Source organism: Sycon ciliatum, chromosome 3 (genome assembly GCF_964019385.1).
Source record: "Sycon ciliatum chromosome 3, ocSycCili1.1, whole genome shotgun sequence".
NCBI classification, from domain to species: Eukaryota; Metazoa; Porifera; class Calcarea; order Leucosolenida; family Sycettidae; genus Sycon; species Sycon ciliatum.
In genome coordinates this window covers 9360266-9379724 of record NC_088645.1, presented here as the reverse complement: position 1 = coordinate 9379724, position 19459 = coordinate 9360266, and the positions used below count along the sequence as shown (strand labels likewise).

The 19459-nt window shown below is 44.3% G+C and overlaps 1 protein-coding gene across 1 annotated transcript; it reads left to right on the top strand.

The window, feature by feature from the left end:
- Window positions 1-9422: 9422 nt before the first annotated feature.
- Window positions 9423-18330, top strand: LOC135811373 (uncharacterized). The gene is made up of 8 exons (XM_065324600.1): window positions 9423-9608; window positions 10709-10846; window positions 11823-11942; window positions 12368-12918; window positions 14460-14535; window positions 15196-15245; window positions 16013-16225; window positions 17429-18330. Exons 1-8 carry the CDS (start codon window positions 9425-9427, stop codon window positions 17858-17860), a joined length of 1764 nt encoding a protein of 587 aa, XP_065180672.1. The 5' UTR covers window positions 9423-9424; the 3' UTR covers window positions 17861-18330.
- The last annotated feature ends 1129 nt before the right edge of the window (window positions 18331-19459 follow it).

The following is a 19459-nucleotide window of genomic DNA, read 5'->3' as shown; positions in this document are numbered from 1 at the left end:
GCCACCCAGGAGCCAAACAAATGCATTTACATTTTTTTCACATTTTCGTGCCCATTCTGTCCGTGCGCGGGACCCAAACCTAAAACTAGTCCAGAAGCAGCCATGGGTGGTGGGGTAGGGCCCCTCAACGTGGCCCTGGAATCTGTCACAACGGAACGAGTGGGCGTTCTTTCACGGACTCCCACAGACCCAAGGCAATTTTTGAATTTTTTTAGGTTTGGCACGTGCTACGAGGTCGTACCTTTGATACAACATCCAGTGCTGGGACCTCCACAGCAAGCCATTTCCACAGCGCTGCAAACCAAATCCAGGATGCCCTCAGAAACCGGCAAAGACTGCCACTCACGTTTCACTACTGCCTAGTACTGAATCCTACCTGACTTCTTGACACGACTCAAACTTGCCAAAGTCACTAAATCAACGTCAACTACAATAATCAAGCCACATATCTGCAACGTCACGAGGGTGCTGGCAAAAGTCCTGCTGCACGGCGGCGGGCTTCGCCCGCCGCCGTGCAGCCCAATACGTGGTTTTTTAACGTGATTTTTTGGACTTTTTTGGACTTGGGGCAAAATTCTGCACACTTTCGCGTGTTTCCATAATACGACAAGTTGCGCACGGTCTGCTCACATTCAAATACAGTGCTGCCAACAAATGACAGCATGCAACAAAAAAATCTTTCCTTGCAAGGGCACATTTTCGGCCATAACTCTTGAACGGCTGGTCAGATAGGGACAAAGTTTTCAGAGAATTTGCAGCTATTCATGCTCTTTCAACTGACGTAGCACTCAATATGAATTTACAAATTCGATTTTTCAGCGACTTTTTGGGTGATGTGCCCCCTTAAGGGGGCACATCACCCAAAAATTTCATATGGCATTCAATTGACCGTAACTTTGGTGTTTCTCAGTGGATTTGAGTGAAATTTTGACCACACACTCCTGCCACTATGCTGGCCCTCAGGACATGATTTACAAGTTCTTGCGTCTCACTGACAGGCTTTCCAGGCCGGAAAAACTCAAATTTCCGGCATAGTGCTACGGTGTGCGAGCCACCCAGGAGCCAAACAAATGCATTTACATTTTTTTCACATTTTCGTGCCCATTCTGTCCGTGCGCGGGACCCAAACCTAAAACTAGTCCAGAAGCAGCCATGGGTGGTGGGGTAGGGCCCCTCAACGTGGCCCTGGAATCTGTCACAACGGAACGAGTGGGCGTTCTTTCACGGACTCCCACAGACCCAAGGCAATTTTTGAATTTTTTTAGGTTTGGCACGTGCTACGAGGTCGTACCTTTGATACAACATCCAGTGCTGGGACCTCCACAGCAAGCCATTTCCACAGCGCTGCAAACCAAATCCAGGATGCCCTCAGAAACCGGCAAAGACTGCCACTCACGTTTCACTACTGCCTAGTACTGAATCCTACCTGACTTCTTGACACGACTCAAACTTGCCAAAGTCACTAAATCAACGTCAACTACAATAATCAAGCCACATATCTGCAACGTCACGAGGGTGCTGGCAAAAGTCCTGCTGCACGGCGGCGGGCTTCGCCCGCCGCCGTGCAGCCCAATACGTGGTTTTTTAACGTGATTTTTTGGACTTTTTTGGACTTGGGGCAAAATTCTGCACACTTTCGCGTGTTTCCATAATACGACAAGTTGCGCACGGTCTGCTCACATTCAAATACAGTGCTGCCAACAAATGACAGCATGCAACAAAAAAATCTTTCCTTGCAAGGGCACATTTTCGGCCATAACTCTTGAACGGCTGGTCAGATAGGGACACAGTTTTCAGAGAATTTGCAGCTATTCATGCTCTTTCAACTGACGTAGCACTCAATATGAATTTACAAATTCGATTTTTTAGCGAATTTTTGGGTGATGTGCCCCCTTAATCACTGGCAGCCATGAATCTTTTATTCAAAATACAAGTTGCCTAGGCATACCAGGGGTAACTAGAAATACTATGTCCAAGCCATTTCGGTATTAAAGAGGTGCTAGGTTGCCTAGTAACCGTATACGAATTTGTTTCATAAGGAATATCTGAAGTACCGGACTCGCGAGATTAAAGCCCCTCTTGAATAGTGCCCCCACAGACTTGTAACGAAGCACAAGTCCACGTTTGGTGATGGGCTTGTCTATGTCATTGAACTGGTGGTTTCAGGATGGAAATCGCAGTTCTGGTTGCTCTTTCTGTCGAGTCGTGATAGTTAACATTAAACTTTAGGCTATGATTTTCTTTGTCTTCTTTGTTTTGTGCGGGATAACGTTAATGTACCAGCATTGAGAAACTAATTATCTCTCTTGAATAATGCCCTCTCTTGAACAGTGCCCTCTCTTGAATAATGCCCTCTCTTGAATTGTGCCCCATCTGTGATGGACGTTTAAAACTTGGTGTCCCGGGGGCACCAATCGCGCGAGTACGGTACCTCTAGCTGCACATAACGTAGCATGCTCTCTCTCTCTTTTTTTGTATTTGTGGATTTAACTTTGGATTCGTTCGCTGGCGCCGGAGGTTCTGGTAGTGTCCCATTGAATAGCTGATACGTGGATGGTGTCTCTATCACACATGGTTCTCCAATGCGTCTTCTATGGACATACGCAGCTGCTTTTGGTGATCATGGTTCAGCGGTTCACTGTCCTTGTAGCTCACAACCCGGTCCACCACCTCCATCATTTGTTGGTAGCCACTAATATTGCGCTGATCAAGGACCTGATCACAGGCCCTGGACATTCAGCCCAGCCAACCATGCATGGAGCAACACCAGTCAATGTACTGCTGGTGGTACTTGTTGTGACAACACAGATATGCCATGGTTTCATCGTCAACTGGACACTAGTACCTCTGACCAAGTACAAATACGCATATGTACAGGGCCTGATTGGAAATTTTTATTTCCATTGCTATCAGGTTCGGCCTCATTTCCTCTGTGCTGCGCAGATGAGTTCAAAAAGAACGAAACAGCATGCTGTCCGCAGATTGAGTATATTTATTATATTAATTTCGGCCAGTCGGCTACTATCATTTTCGTCTTGGGGGTTAGACCAGGAGAATTAGCCATGTAGGGGCGTGAGCCCGCCTTTCGGCACCAGGGAGTTGCAGGTCAAAATAAATAAATAAATAGAAATGGTCACCAACGTTCGTCCGCCTTCTAAACACCTCTATTGAAGGCTAGGCCGTTGCGGATAATGCCGGCAGAAAAATTGGCAGAATTCGGTACTTTTTCTGGTAATTTTCATGCATGTTTGGTATGTGGATAATGAAATTGAGCAGAATTCGAGGAATTGCCCGCCATAAGGTTTGTAGGGTTCTGCCAATTTCACTGCTTTTCGAGCAGAATCTGCCACCTTTTCGAGCAGAATCTGCCACCTTTTCGAGCAGAATCTGCCACCTGTTCGCGCGTTATCCGCCGATGCCTATTCAGGGCACTTGTCTGTGAGGAAATGAGGCATGCCATATTTGAATATGAATAGTGATCATGTCGAGATTGCCAGATTGCCCACAGCGCTAAAACCTATGCGAGTCAAACTGACAGGTCACCACTGCAAATGAGAACCCCCACAGTATGAATTATAGCAATAAAAACTGCTTTATGGCAGTTTTCTAAAAAAAGTTATTGTGTTCTAGTCCATGGACCCCGTCTAAAAAGTAAGAAATTAACAAAATGTGATAGCTGAAAATTAAAATTTCACACAAAACCTCACAATAATCACAACACTTGAAATGCTGCTTTCAACACTAGACTTGTACTGCACCAACAATTGGCAACATGCATGTCATGCATGCAAAGGAAAGAGGATCACGAGGGGAAAAGGTCTTCTACATGTAGCTTTTCATTCTGTGTGTGATTATTGTGAGGTTTTGTGTGAAATTTTAATTTTCAGCTATCACATTTTGTTAATTTATTACTTTTTAGACGGGGTCCATGGATTAGAACACAATAACTTTTTTTAGAAAACTGCCATAAAGCAGTTTTTATTGCTATAATTTCTTTTGTTTTTTCTGTCACCAATCAATGGAATGCCCTATATCAACATGTAAATGATGGCCTTCACATCATATCAATACTGTATTATACGCATTGATGTGCAAGCCTTTTCTTGCAGAAAATGGCACAAGCATGTTCTTCTGCGGGGAAACATGTGAGTTGTGGTGGACCGTGGTGATACTTCTTTTTATACGGAGGTCATTCTGTGCATGTTGCTGTAGCAGAATTTCATGACTCTGTCATAAAATTGTCTTGCCTTTCAGATATTTCAGATTTATTTGAGAAATGTAACCAGGTGCGTGTCGCAGATGTTTTTGTTGATTCTGTGTTTATAATGGTTTGTAATCATGGGTTATCGTGATAAGGTCATCCTGCATCGTATTGCACTGAAATCGTAACCCTGTTGATGTCGATACAACTTTTGGAAGTAGTTCAATGACTTCAAACTGTTAGTCCACGATTTTCTAAAACAACACAGCAAAGGAGGAACAATATACATGTATTAAAATGTAAATAAATACATTGTCGAGTCCGACATATCGTTCCAACAACTACACTGATCCTGAGGATAAAAGGGGCAAGGCTATGGTTGGAGGTACTGAGAAATAAACAAGGCACTCCATAATAATAAAATCTTACACATCTTTTGGTGAGTTTGAATGATATCCAGTCGAACCTCTTTAGGACGAACACCAAGGGACCGATGGTATTTATTCTGTGAGTTTGTCTTAACCTATTTTATAACCAGTGAATACAATTATTTCTCCAATAGACATACGAATAGATTTCTTCTACAGCGAAAGATTCTAAGCCACACCAACTCATTGACTCGTCTCGTATGAAACAAATGAGTCACTAGAGAGGTTCTGCAAAACGAAAATGCGTACAAACTTTCCCTCTACATCAGGAGGTGCGAAACTTCGCACGAACTTTCGCAGCTTTGGATGCGAAACTTGCAGGGAACGCGAAATGAACAGTCGCACACACTTTCGTGTGATCGGGTCATGGCGTACGTGCACTTGGCCAGCGCAAACTACGAAAATGTGCAGAACGCAAACTTCGTGCAAAAATTCGTACACACTTTCGCAAGGACTGTCGCGAAACTTCGTTCGAATTTTTGTTTTGCAGAACCTCTCTACTGAACGTTTCTTTAGCAACATGACGGCAACTGAAACAGCAACAGAGAAAGTACGATACATGTACTCCACATTCTTGCAGGTACTACAAACAGTTTGCAGATCGTAATTCTTGCTTTGGCGGCACGAAACTTCATTTGGGGCAGTGCAATCTCGGCGTAACTCACAAATAATAAATCAAACAGCCCAGACTCGAGTAAACAAATCCAAACATACAAGTACGAGATCTTGACGAGACGAGACTGCACCCTTTGACTTGTTTCGTATGAAGCAAATAAGTTTACTGAAACTCTCCACAATGGAGATGTTCCCTGATATGCGAATTTATTTTGCAAACTCGGTCAATGGGTCCTTGAACCTTTCCCTCCAGATTGGGAACTGCCAACGATAGTATGCCACTGACCAGTGCCTTACTTGTAACGTACCAATGTACAATGAATATGAGTATTTCGACAACACATCTAACATAAGCCTCACCGTCAAGAAGGTGAACTCGCGTTCTTCGCACACTGTAGACAAGGGCAAAGAGATAAAAATGGATCTAAATCCGAATAAAATCAGCACACGTTTCCGTAAATGAAAGGGTGAGCATAAGCAAATGAATCGAAGGAAACCGGTCAACCCAGAGATCACCTGTCATCGAGTATTCCGTAAAAGGAGGCCTGGGCAGCGGAAAAGCTAAATTTAGAAAAGAGATCCTGTCAGCTGTTCCATTATTTATTGCATTCCGCCCAAAATGAGCACACTTTTCGTAAATGAAAGAGTCAACACAAGGAAATGAATAAAAGGGAACTGGTCAACTCACCTGTCATTGAGTAATATTCCGCGAAAGGAGGTCTCAGCAGCGCAGAAACGAAATAAGCCAGGCCAGGAGACGAAATATCCGAAACAGCTCATACAAGAAGCAGTTCCAAAGGAGGAAGTTCCTCGCGCATGCACATCCGAACACGGACTGCACTGCAACACAATGTCTGCCGTGCGCGTGCACAGCACGCGGCTACCACCCGTTGGTAGATAATACCGAGCACCTTACGTAGAGACTTACGTAGCCTAAGTGAAATACCGAGCACCTTACGTAGAAACTTACGTAGCATAGCGGTGTCGTTTTTCTTGCCATGTGAACACAATAATAGAAAAGCTGACAGGATCGCTTTTCTAAATGATGGAGAGGTGTACTGTATTCGCTGGAAACCTTGAACTAGTGTTTCAGTGTGCGACTCCGTGGCAAAGCAGTTACACTCATGTGGAATCATTCTACTACATGTAGTACCCAGTGTGTCAGTGTGTCAGTGTGTCAGTGTGTCAGTGTGTCAGGAACATCATGTACCACAGCCATGGCATTGCAGTTTGACAGTGCATGTTGGATCCGAGACACATACGGCCACCACCGTTACTGGAGCGCGCAAGCATTCGAGCTCAGTCGCACAGTTGCGCGAAGACTAGAATTGTGGAAGTAGAGAGTGCAGACGTCAGTCATCTCATCTGAATAGTCTCATTACGTTCCGCTCGGCTGAACCCGTTTCACAACAGAATCTGAGTGTTGACGAAGAAAGAAAGATTTCTAGAACTACCGGTCTACTCTATTCCCGGTTTTGGTCGCTGGAGAACTGGACGTGAGATGGGGCGAATGACATGGAAGAGACACCGGCTGGTGGTGCTCCTAGTTTTCTTGTGCACTGTCGTGACGCTGAGTTCAGGGCAGAGAGTAGTTGGAGCTGACGGAGCGACGCGCTCGCCCATTCAAACTGGAACCTCTGGTAAGAGTATCATGATCTGCAAACTCGAGAAATGAATGAATGAATGCCAGATCACAGCTAGTACATGCATATCTGGTGAAACACGTATAATTTATCTACCCGCAGATCGTATTGGTGTGCATGGCTAATTGGTCAAAGCAGGATGCGGGATAGTACGCACTGCGTTCATGTCTAAATTGGCAGTACCTGGATTTGCCTATAAAGTTACTGGGACTAAGCAGGAAAAACGCTCGTGGAATCCTTTGCACTCTTTATAGTGCATTTCAAGTTCGTACAGGAAACGAATATATCACATAGCTAGACAATGAGATTTGGGGGGGGGGAGAGGGGGCGCTTTCCGCTTTTACATCACTTTGGCAAAGCCGGTGATGTCATTCGTACTAGGAGCATCACATTGTAAAATTAAAAATTGATGTGGACTTGCAATTCTGTCTGCAGTCTCTGGACATCACTGTATGCCGGAGTTGCACACTCTGGAGGGCTATGTACTCTTGATTCTAATCATGGGTACAATAATGTTTGTCGACACTCCGCATTTCAAGGGTTACATCTTTGAATAGGAGCACACCTTTATGCCTCTTCTACATTGGACAGGACGAAACATTTCTCACCGCAGTTGATGGTTACCAACCTGATAGTAAATACATTTGCATGTACCAAAATGGAACTGCTGTTGTAACTGGGCATGGGCGGGTAATGCTAGCATTATGGCTGGCATTATAGTCCCCTTTTTCCAGGGGACATAATGCTGGCATTATAACACTATTTCGCATGCAAAATTGGCATTACAAGCATAATTGCCGTTTTCTTCTTCTTCTACGCTTTGGCCTTGATCCAAGACGGCCTTCTTAAATCGACTTTTCCGACATTCAAACTGGCATTATGGAGTAGTGTGAGCATTATAAAGTGGCATTTTATCCTCATATTATGAGCATCGCCTTTAGCATTATCGCAGCGAATAACTAGCATTACCCGCCCATGCCTAGTTGTAACAGAAAATGTGTGTAGTTTAGGAGCAACATGTCCCTGTGTACAACGCGTATAATGAGTTAAGCTGTGTTCACAACTGCCGCTTGTACGCGTGATACCACGCGTTTGTGCGTAATTTTGCTGGCTTTTGGGGCGCCATGCGTACGGAAACGCGCCGAAATGGAAATTCCAACATGTTGGAATTTTCAGCACGTACTAGCGTACATGCCAGTTACTTTGACTGGCGGGGTCAAAAAATTAGTACTCGAAGGTGTCGCATGCGCTAAATACCACTCGGATTGCTGTTTTCGTGAAAGCTTGAGCGCGCGCGCGTATATGCACGCATGAACCGCAAGCGTACCACGCACACGCGCCAGTTGTGAACACAGCTTTAAAACTATGTTCACAACTGGCGCGTGTACGCGTGCAACGACGCGTTTGTGCGTATTTTGCTTGCTTTTGGGGCGCCATGCGCACGGAAACGCGCCGAAATGGAACTTCCAACATGTTGGAATTTTCAGCGCGTACCAGCGTACATGCCATTCACTTTGACTGGCGGGGTCAACAAAATGTACTCGAAGGTGTCGCGCGCGCTTAATACGACTCAGATTGCTGTTTTTTGTGAAAGCTTGAGCGCGCGTATGGGCACGCATGAACCGCAAGCGTACCGCGTCTACGCACCAGTTGGGAACACAGCTTTATTCTTTGAGGACGTCTCTGCAGTGCGTTCCAATCAAAAGCCCAGCCCTCTTGGCTTTTCGAATAATGAAAATTGGCTTGACCAATTTGAGATTATGACTTCGGGACACGGCGCAGGCAGATCCCAACCCACATTTTCTCATAACATGGATTTCTAAGCGATTGAATATTAGAGAGTAGTTGGGTGGACACATCCATTCCCACAGCACTGCAAACCGAACCGATTTACGTACAGCGTTTCGGCACAATTGCCGTCGTCGTACGCAGTGCTGTGGGAATGGGTGTGGCCACACAACTACTCTCTACTTATGAAGCTGCAAGATGCCTCGAAATTACTTCTCGATTGAATATCAATAACCCAATTTCGAATATTTTGCACATCCATTCCCACAGCACTGCAAACCGAACCGATTTACGTACAGCGTTTCGGCACAATTGCCGTCGTCGTACGCAGTGCTGTGGGAATGGGTGTGGCCACACAACTACTCTCTACTTATGAAGCTGCAAGATGCCTCGAAATTACTTCTCGATTGAATATCAATAACCCAATTTCGAATATTTTGCACGAAGTGATTATAGATGTAATGAGGTATAGATGCTTGCCTATCGGCGGTACATTATTAACCAGAGGCTTATTCTATTGTTATGCAAAGTAGCGGAAGCAATGCTGTTTGTTCTGGTGGGTGACAGAAAAATACAATAACATACAATCCTTATTAGTATTACCACTAACTATTTCTACACCAACACTCTTATTCTTATCTATTCAGTCATTGTGTCCACACATGCACTCAGTTACACGAACTCCAGAGTAAAATAGTTAGGGTCATGCTGTGCCCCATTGATATTTTTTTATTCCTGTATATACATGCATGACGTCATGGTTACGTCATTCGTTCCCTAATGACAATGATCAGTCCACGAGGAGGTACGAACAACTGATGGGTGAATTCTTGCCACCCGTTGATCAGCGGACGCTTTCAACAACGAGCAAGTTGCTACTGTCTGCTATCCTTGGCGGGGATGAGAGAGTGTCAAGATTTGCTACATGTGCTGGTACGTATCCCTGTACATGTAGTAAGTAGAGTTGTGATTGTTAAACGAGTCACACAGATTAAGAATCAAACTCATCTTTTGTGATGACTAGAAAAGCCTTTATCAGAAACCGTGAAATGGTTCTATTCCAAAACGCTTTGTGCTGGAATGAGTGTACCGAATTGAGAATGATCTGCTCTGACATCCACAAATAGGGGAACAGTGATGCTTCACAATTTCCCTATTTTCTCATCGCTTCATACGTCAATGTAACGCCATGAACCCAACACTGGTAAAAATGGGTGTTGTGAACTGCTTGAAAAGACCGAGAAAGATGCTCACCCGCGCCCATTACATCAGGATTCGACCATTGAGCCTTGTTTGTCGTAAGCAATACTCTAACCATGTGAGCGATCGGATCATGCCAATCCCATAAGGCGCTTTTATCCCAAAGGCAGCTCGTGACACGTGACACCCATACTAGTTCCAGTGGGGTCTTTTCCCTCCACGGGGGCCAACCATGGCCAGCTTCTCGAACATGCTAACAAAGGTAAATGAAAAGGATCTCAATCTTTGGAACAAATTGAAAGGATACCGCAAGACATGAAAAAAAGAGGAAAGAAAGCATTGCCTACCCAACAGAAATTGATTATGGGACGTTGTGTTGTCATGAGAATGCTTTAACCATCTGAGCTTTGGGACCACCCGTAGAAAACGGCGAACGTACTGAAAAGGTTTTCAATCCAAAGGCAGTTCACAACACGTGCCATGCACAGTATTAGCCCTTGGGTCCTTTCCCTTCCCCGGGGACCAACCATGGGCAGTTTCTGGAACGTACTACCACAGGTGAAAGAAGGTGACCAATTTTGCAGAATTGAGGAGAAACTTCAAATTCCACGTTATCTGTCAGAGAAGTGAACATCCATGCTCTACCTGAGCCCGTAGTGCTTCATTCAGATGGTAAAAGCCTTGCTCATTACAAGCAAGCAAGGTTTGAGTCCTAACCGGATTGGCATTTTTCGCTTTTCTGGCAGTTCACCTCCCAGACTGATTACATTGAATTCAAACTTTCTCAGCATGTTAGAATACTTTAATCCTTGCTGTGGCTGGTGTGTTTTTAGATGGTCAGTGTGAACATCCGTCACCATGCCAACACGGTGGTAAATGTGTGTACGCTAGTGTTGATGGTAACACTCCTCAGCTGAAGCAGTACAAGTGTCAATGTAGACCTGGATACGCCGGACGACAATGTGAACTCGGTAAGGCGCAGTGTGAACGAGCCAGAATATTTACCAACGTATAGTATTTCCTCTGGATGAAGTTCAGTTGCGAATGCAAGAATGCATGCATAATTCCTTCCGCAGACCGGATAAACTAGCCATCAATCCACTTGTACTTCGAAGTATCTACTACTGTACACGTTTTTTTCTATCCATCAAAGCTTGCTGTGGTTACCCTACGGTTTGGGGCGTATGACCTCGATGCTTTGCGTTGGTTCAAAAAATGCGATCAGTTCAGCCATGAACTCGGACCTTTGTTGAGAAGACCTAATAGTTCAAAACAAGAAGCTGTCCGGAGACTATGTATACGTCAAATACAAAGGTAGTGTGCACGCCGCTCTGTGCTGCTATCACTTAGGCATGTAGGAAGCCGACGATTTAAATTTCCGTCTTTGGGAGATTGTCAGCCAGGCGATCTCTCTCCATGCCTTCCCCGCCACGAGCACCATGAAATTAATCCAGAAATATTGGGACGCCATCATCTTTAATAGCCGGAGTTCCTACAGCCTTGCGGAAATGTACTAGACGTGTTCCACTCTGCAATTGAATATTTGAAATTTGCTTTCAGTTGAAGCTGGGAAGACGAATTCATCAGTCTATCTCCCGTCCTTGGAATGAAGGGCTCCTATATTCTCTGCTGATAAGTCACCTGAAGGTGGCAGTTACTCAAGGCGCAAGAGCACGGGCGCCTTAGGACGTTAAGGGCGAGAACAACTTCTACTCAGGGTGCGCCACATCCCGAATGTTGTAGATATCTATCTAATGGTTGATGCAAAGTTGATTTCTTCCTGATGATTATCCCAAAATGAGAGCTTCCATGACTATTGTCAACAGTGTCTCAATTCTGAACCTCTACTTGTAGTGTATTCCGTATTCTCAACAGTGTCTCAATTCTGAACCTCTACCTGTAGTGTATTGGCATCTCTGTATTTTCCTTTGCTGTGTGTCCTTTCAGTTGTATCAGCCTGCATCACACGGAGGCCATGCATGCACGGAGGACGTTGTGAGCGATCTGGATCACACCATTACGTATGTCACTGCCCACCATTCTACTATGGACAACAATGCCAGCACAGTAAGACTCTGACTGCACGGGCTCTTTCGGCATCCAAAGATTAATATCGAATATAAAAATTCAATATTTACAGGCGATTTGGGTCCACTACTGGCTGTAGCTTGATAAAAAAACTCACTGCCACCCTTATTGTCACGTCAAGTGATATTCAGGTACCAATACGAACATTGAAAGTGAACGCAATAATCAGCTATTGTGATGTATTGCGGAAATACTTCTCGGTGGTATGGTCTGCACGGAAAGACAACTTACACGCGTGGTTGTGTTGGATAATCACGTGATGCCAGGATACAGCGTGGGTAAGATTGTATGAAAAGGTATCCACTGACACACGCGTTAGCATACAATGTATGTGCACTCACGTACCCGTCCACAAAATGAACACTTGCACGAAAATTGTATTTTCTTCGTTTTATTGCCTGCAGGATTTGGTATCGAGGAGTTCGAAAACATGACATCGTCAATGACCAAGTTTAATCATCGGCTCAACACCGTTGAGAAGAAATCAGCACGAGCATCTCAGAGAAATGCCAACACCATAACGACCTTCCTGCGTCGTCTTGAAGCGCGCCTCAGCACCAGACTTGACACACAAGATGCAAAAATCAGTCAACTGCTCTCCCAAAAACAAGCTACACAAGAGGATCTGAACAACACACGTGCTATGCAAGTACAAGTGGTTTCCGATCTCAGAGCCAAAGACCGCACCCTGGAGGCAATGTTCACGACCAAACTCGCAGAACAAGGAACAAAGATATCCCATCTAACAACAGGACAGCAAACGATGCAACGCCAGCTAAACCAGAGAATGGACAATGGCCTTGCCTCTGTGCGACAGCAACAAACTGCACTGATGAACAGCCGTATTTCCCAATCGGAAAGTCGAAGTAACCAGAATATGGATTCTCGTCTTGGGCAGCTTGAAACTGAACTAAATCAAAGAATGGATGACCGAGATTCACATCTACAGATGCAGGTACATTCTACATGTATTATCTACTTCTTTTTAAGTACAGTATTTTAATATGCTGCTACTTGGAGTTATTAATATACCACTCCACGGAGTAGGTATTTCCCGAATTGGCTCAATTTTGTCGCCTAGTCAGCTTTTTATGATATGGCCAAACTACTTGGACATTCTCTCAGATCGGTTGAGAGAAGATCGGCTGAGAGAAACTCGGAGAATGGCCAAATCTGGCTCCGAACAGTAATTGAAGCCACCGCTCGCAGTATACATTATAGTTCTACATAGTGCATTTGCATGCACGCTATAGGGGCACTGAAACATCGATTTTCGCCGAATTCAGTGCGAGGTTTATAAATTCGGCGACATTTTCGGTGATTTTTTGACAGCCACTGATTTCCGTGTCTCTCTTTTCCTGGTGACCGATTTCAGAAATGCATAACGTGGCCGTCACCTTTTTTTTACTTGCAGTGTAATGGTTTCAGAAACTGTATTTGCATGCTGTAGAGGCACCAAAAAAACTGTGATTTTCGGAGAATTCAGTGCAAAAATTCAAAATTGAATATTGGAGAAACGATGGCTAGTTTCTTCACAATCACTGTTTTCGGCTCTCGATTTGGGAAATGCCTACCATGGAGCCATGTTAGCGCTGCTATGCATCTGCTAAGAGATTGAAGTATAAATCGTACTACAAGAGAGCGCGATTGCTGACCAATAGTAAACACTGTATTGGCAGGGTGGGGATTTCAATGTGTACAGGTACATGCTACATAATTATACATTATCTGCTCAGTTGCAGAACAAGGACAATCAAGGCTTTTTTTGCTATCTGCTCAGTTATTATTAAAATTTTGAAGAGTGTGAGTGCTACAACATTTTCTTTCTGCTTGCATAGCACAGGGTCACGTGTACGAATATGAACAGCTTCCAACACCTGCAACTGCTTAAAGAAACGTGATGTTGTAGCACTCACACTCTTCAAAATGATACGCACTCACCATTTTTGTCCACACACGCACACAGCTGCCACATTCATCTACATGTATTGCTACCATGATCAGATCCACAGCATAAATTCACACTACACGCGTTAGGAATAACCGCGAGCTGCTGCATTCTCACGCTCCTTATCATACTATTCTATTATAACTGGTTGAAATGAAACGAGTTGAAAATTTGCAGTGTCCAAGAAATCAGCATGTGTGCTCAGTGCTCGCCAATTCGTTCTGATCCGTTTTAAGTTGATACTGTATAACAATATCAACAGTTGATCAGAACTCTCGTGAGATTGTGCAAATATTAGGGAACGGTACTGTCGGGTTTCACAGAACTGGGGTCAGCCTCGTAGCCTAGAACGTTCATATTTTGCATGTACCAGTACTATACACAGTTGAGTATCGTGTATACATTGGCATGCTGTCCTTGGTGAAACTCTAGCCTGTTCGTTCTTTGGCACTGCATTCTTCGGCAACCGACAGAACTGTATTGGGATACGAAAAGAGGACTTATGTGAAAACGTTGAATTTGTACCTGGATTATCTGCTTTGCGATAGGTGAAGAAGAACTCTCTCAAACTCGCTAGTTCATGTAAGGAAATTCAGCAACTCTCAGACTTCACAGCCTCCTCCGGTAAGATCCCACATCTCAGCGGGACAATCCATTAAATTTAGCTTTTGTGTGTGAGTGCGGGGGGGGGGGGGTGTGCACCTTGTGTGTGTGGGGGGAAGGCGTTGTGTGCATCCTTGTGTGTGTGTGTGTGTGTGGATGGGGGCGGGGGGTGCGTGCATCCTTTTGTGGAAAGTGGTGTATGGATAGGGTGTTAATAGTTCGGCCAGATTGTGTAGTGGTTTATCACAATTTTAACAGGTGTACTATCGCAAACTGAATAGAGACTCAAATATCAAACCAGGATTTGTCAAAGTGCGTCTTGTACCTCAATCCGGCTAAAATCTGGCTTCAAAAACCAGTAGAACTACAGTAAAACCTGTCAAGGCGACCACTCGGATAAGGCGACCACCAGTCCTAGAAGACCACTGAGACCAGGGCCAAGTGATGCTATTTCCAGTCAATTGGCCCTGTATAAGGAGACCTGCTGGTAACAGAGACCACGTTTTGAAGGTCCCCTGAGCGGTCGTCTCAGACAGGTTCCACTGTACATGTACAATGTACATTGTATATTGGAAACATGTGCTTTTAAAACATTCGTTCAAGATTTTATAATTATATTATACACTAGACATTCAAGCAAGCAGTAATGCTGTCCATGGCTCTTCTCCATACCATCTTCAGGTATGTACAGGATTGTCTCGCTGCACCTTGGGAACACATCATTCAATGAGGTAAACTTCTTACCCTTGTCCAAGCAATCTAAACTATTATTTTACTGGTCCTCGTTTCGATTACTACTTCCATACATACATGGACATGTTGTTGGTTGGCAGCATGTAACAAGGTGGAGGACACCGTGTTCGGAAACAGTGACCTTTCTACAACCATTCACGTTGCTAGAGCCCGTCGAATTTTTAATTTTTTTTTAAGAGTCCCGGTCGGTTGCGACCATCTGAACTGTATGGTTGTTGGACCCGGTTCTGACCCTCTCTATTCCAGGGGAGTTGTCTTAGACTTCTCGTACCGTGTTGTTACATGCTGACAACATGTTTAGACAAACAAGGTTTATCTAGCACCAAGAGTACATGAAAACCAGAGTGTGCAGCTCAGATGGGTAGCTGTCACGGCGGAATTCCATTTTAGTGATGTAGTGCGTACTAGCAGGATTCAAGCAGGTCTCTTTCTGCACAACTGCAGCTCAGTTGTACGCACTACGCCATTTCCCGCCTCAGATCTGCGCCAAATATGAGGTAATCACGGAATTCCGCCGTGACAGACACCCATAGCAGAAAAGTTCCCAAGCTGCACACTCTGGTTTTCATGTACTCTTGCAAGTACCATACCTGTACATGTATAAGGAGTCACGTCTACGTATAACAAACTAAGGTGGAAACACAGGTCCAGTGTGACCTTGTGTTGATATTGGATTACCGGTGCACACACCACCTATTGGACTACCACCTTACTGCACCCACTGTGTCATACTCGTGTTTTGTAGGTCTACTGTGATATGGATCACTATGGCGGTGGTTGGACAAGAATTGCTTACATCAACCCCACACAGCAGGGCAGTTGTCCTGGTAACATGAGATTTGAAAATCTTCAAGTCAACCTGTGTACTATGCCAAGCGGTCCATCTTGTCATGGTGCTTCATTTCAATCACCCATTGAATCGTATAGTGAAGTGATGGGATTTGTGACGGGATATCGGGTGAGTAAAAATCTGTTGCTTATTATGGTAAAATGTTTACCAACGAAGTGGAATTTTAGTTCATATTCTTCAAGTAATGCGAAACTAAAAGGACTTTGACACCACAAAAGGTGCGTGGTATGTTAGTATTCGATCTTGAATTGTGGTTTGAACGTATTGCCTAACGGTCTTGTCAGCACCCTCATCTACATGCATGTACATGCACCAGCGTCTTTCAGAGCTGACACTTTCAGCTTGTGCTTTTCTTGGATGTGCTCACCTTCCCCTCCTTTTGCTATTTCTGTAACTTAGAACCTTTCAATTTGGAAAGTCTTTCGGAGTGCACATCCAAGATGCGCTAGAGCTGATATCCAGTTATCTCCAGAATCTCAGTACCTTTGGCCAGTGCCGTGCAATATTATCGCATGAGCTGATTGTCAAATAACGGGTGGTGTTTGAGGACATTCTAGCGTAACTTGTAGTTCCCTGGTATTTTCTTCACTAACTTTTTAATTTTCTTTCACCTTCCAATGGCAGAAGCCAATGCAAAGGAAGGGGGGTTAGCCAGACATAGCAATAATGTATCCTCGGCTCACCATCCGAGTTAGTATGATAGAACACCTTTCTAACGACAGAGAGTAGACTGGCTGGGCGATACTTGTTTGCTTTCCCCAGTTGACTGCTTCGTTTGTACACAGGTACAACCCTCTCTCTCTCTCTATCTCTCTCTCTCTTTCTCTTTCTCTCTCTCTCTCTCTCTCTCTCTCTCTCTCTCTCTCTCTCTCGATCTATCTATGTATCTATCTCTCTCTGTCTATCTGTCTATCTGTCTGTCTGTCTCTCTCTCTCTCTCTCTCTCTCTCTCTCTCTCTCTCTCTCTCTCTTTTTCATTTTCCTTGTGCTATTGGACTGCACTACTTTATCATCCAGAAACTCCTGATGCTCATTATACAGGGTTCTGACGTGGGTAATGGCACATGTGTCCATGTCTGTATCACAGCTGCCTCGTGCACATCCCCAAAATTCGGTTGTTTGAGCGCAATCTCCTCGTATGTTTTACTGGGGATTCTATAATCACGGGAGTACATGTGCACAGTTTCCGGCTGGCGAAAATCTCTTTATTTATGAAATGTGGATTCACTAAGAAAATTGTGGACAGATTCATTATTGCTTCTTAAAACTAGAATTATGTCCTTGAACGATTTCTTCACTCGTTGGCCACAGGATCAAACATTGGATGCGTTCTACGTCGGATCTACTGACTATATCCCTTTGCACAGCTGGTATATGGATGGTGTCTCTGTCACATATGGTTCTCCTATGCGTCACCTATGGACATACACAGCTAGTTTTGACAACGCATCCGCGATTTATCATTGCCCGTGCAGTCCAGAACCCGGTCCACAACCTCCATCATTTGTTGGTAGCCACTACTATTGCGCTGACAATGGAGACGCTGGACATTCACTCCAGCCAACCATGCATGGAGCAACACGAGTCAATGTACTGCTGGTGGGACATGTTGTGACAACACCGATATGCCATGGTTTCATCGTCAACTTGACACTAGTAGCTCTGATGAAGTACAGATCCGGCTTTGCTCTAGCTACAGCTTTGACGAGAACATTGGCATTGATGAAGCTGCAATCTTTGTGAAATAGATTCTGTGAAACCATTTCCCTCCCTCCCTTCTGCGGCACCATTGAGTTTGATCATGTGTGCGGTCATTCTATGTAATTATTTATCTACGGTACTTGGACACACATCATCAAGGAACGATTTGCCTCCTTTATTCCTTCCCCACGCGGACCCCGTATATTTGCCTTCTCCCAGCCCAGCCATACTGATCTGCCTTTTAAGATCAACTGTGCCTTGGTGTACAACGTGTGAATAAATGACTGCTTTGGTATGATAATTATTGTATTGTACTTCAGTAGCTAGCAGTACATCTGCATCTCTCCTCGTTCTACTTGACTTACGGAGTGTTAGCGGCCGTTGTGAGCTCCCTTTGGAACCGACACAATAATCTACTTTTTCTTCTCCTACTGGTCTAACATCCGTCCCATCACAGTTCATACATGTTTTTGTTTTGCTTTAAGGAGGCTCCCACCTAAAGAAGCAAAAATAAAAGGTCCATGGACACCCTGTTTTTTATGCATAGAATGGTGGAGTGGTGTCTCCTCTTCAATTTGGTATAGTTTTTAGGTAGGGTCACCAGGCATATAAGAGGTATTCTGGTGTATTTAGTGAGTGTACAATTTCTTTATTTTCGGCAAAAAAATGGTAAAAAATTTGGTTTTTGACCCAAAGAAGCCTCCTGGAAGGAGGATACTAAGTATTTTCTTCGTCATGTGTTTAAGAACCACATTTGGAGGTATCTTGGGTACACAAGATAGACTGTGTCTTGGTTTTGCCCTTGGTGAGCCACTTTCTCGAAATTACGGGTACCGAAATTTCCATCGGGAGGTGAATTGGGAAATGGTTCAGCCTGCAACATTTTGTCCATGGACATATTGATTTTTGTGGCTTTCTGTGATCCTTGAGCCCCAAGGAAACCGATAATAGACAGTTTTGATGGTGTCACCAGGCACTTTAGGCCCCTACGAAACAATATAGGTGTCAAAATATGGTATTTCAAGGCCAATTCCGAAAATAGCATTTTTAGAAAATCTGACCATTCTTGCCTTCTTGACTAAATAACACTACCAATGACATGGTGGTATGGTAATATATTTTAGAAGAAGTTATTTTCATGCTGCAACCTCCTTTGGACATACCAGACAGTCTGTGCTTGGAAAGGTACAAAGGTACATGTATAATTACATGTACATGTACATGTACATGTATGTCATGTAGCCTTCAGCTCTAGCACATTGATATACGAGTAGTGTACATGTACATGTAAGGCAGCGAGGTTTCATAACATCCTCGACCATGAAACTGGCACATGGATAATGTGAAAGCAGGCATCCAAAATCAGGCACACTTAACACTCACACACGTGCGTGCACACGCACATAAACACCCACCCACATGCACGCACTCTCATGCACGCATCATTGTAACACTACTACTAGTCCATAGTAGGACTTGGTGTAAATAGAAGCATGAAAACCAGCCACTGCACTGGGCATGCATTTGCTGGTTGTAACTAATTACTTGTGTTCATAGCAGCAGACTCCAGAAAAACATACGCATGAAGGGCAATATGCATCTACACATGCTGGCGTGCACACATACAATTATAGTGCACTG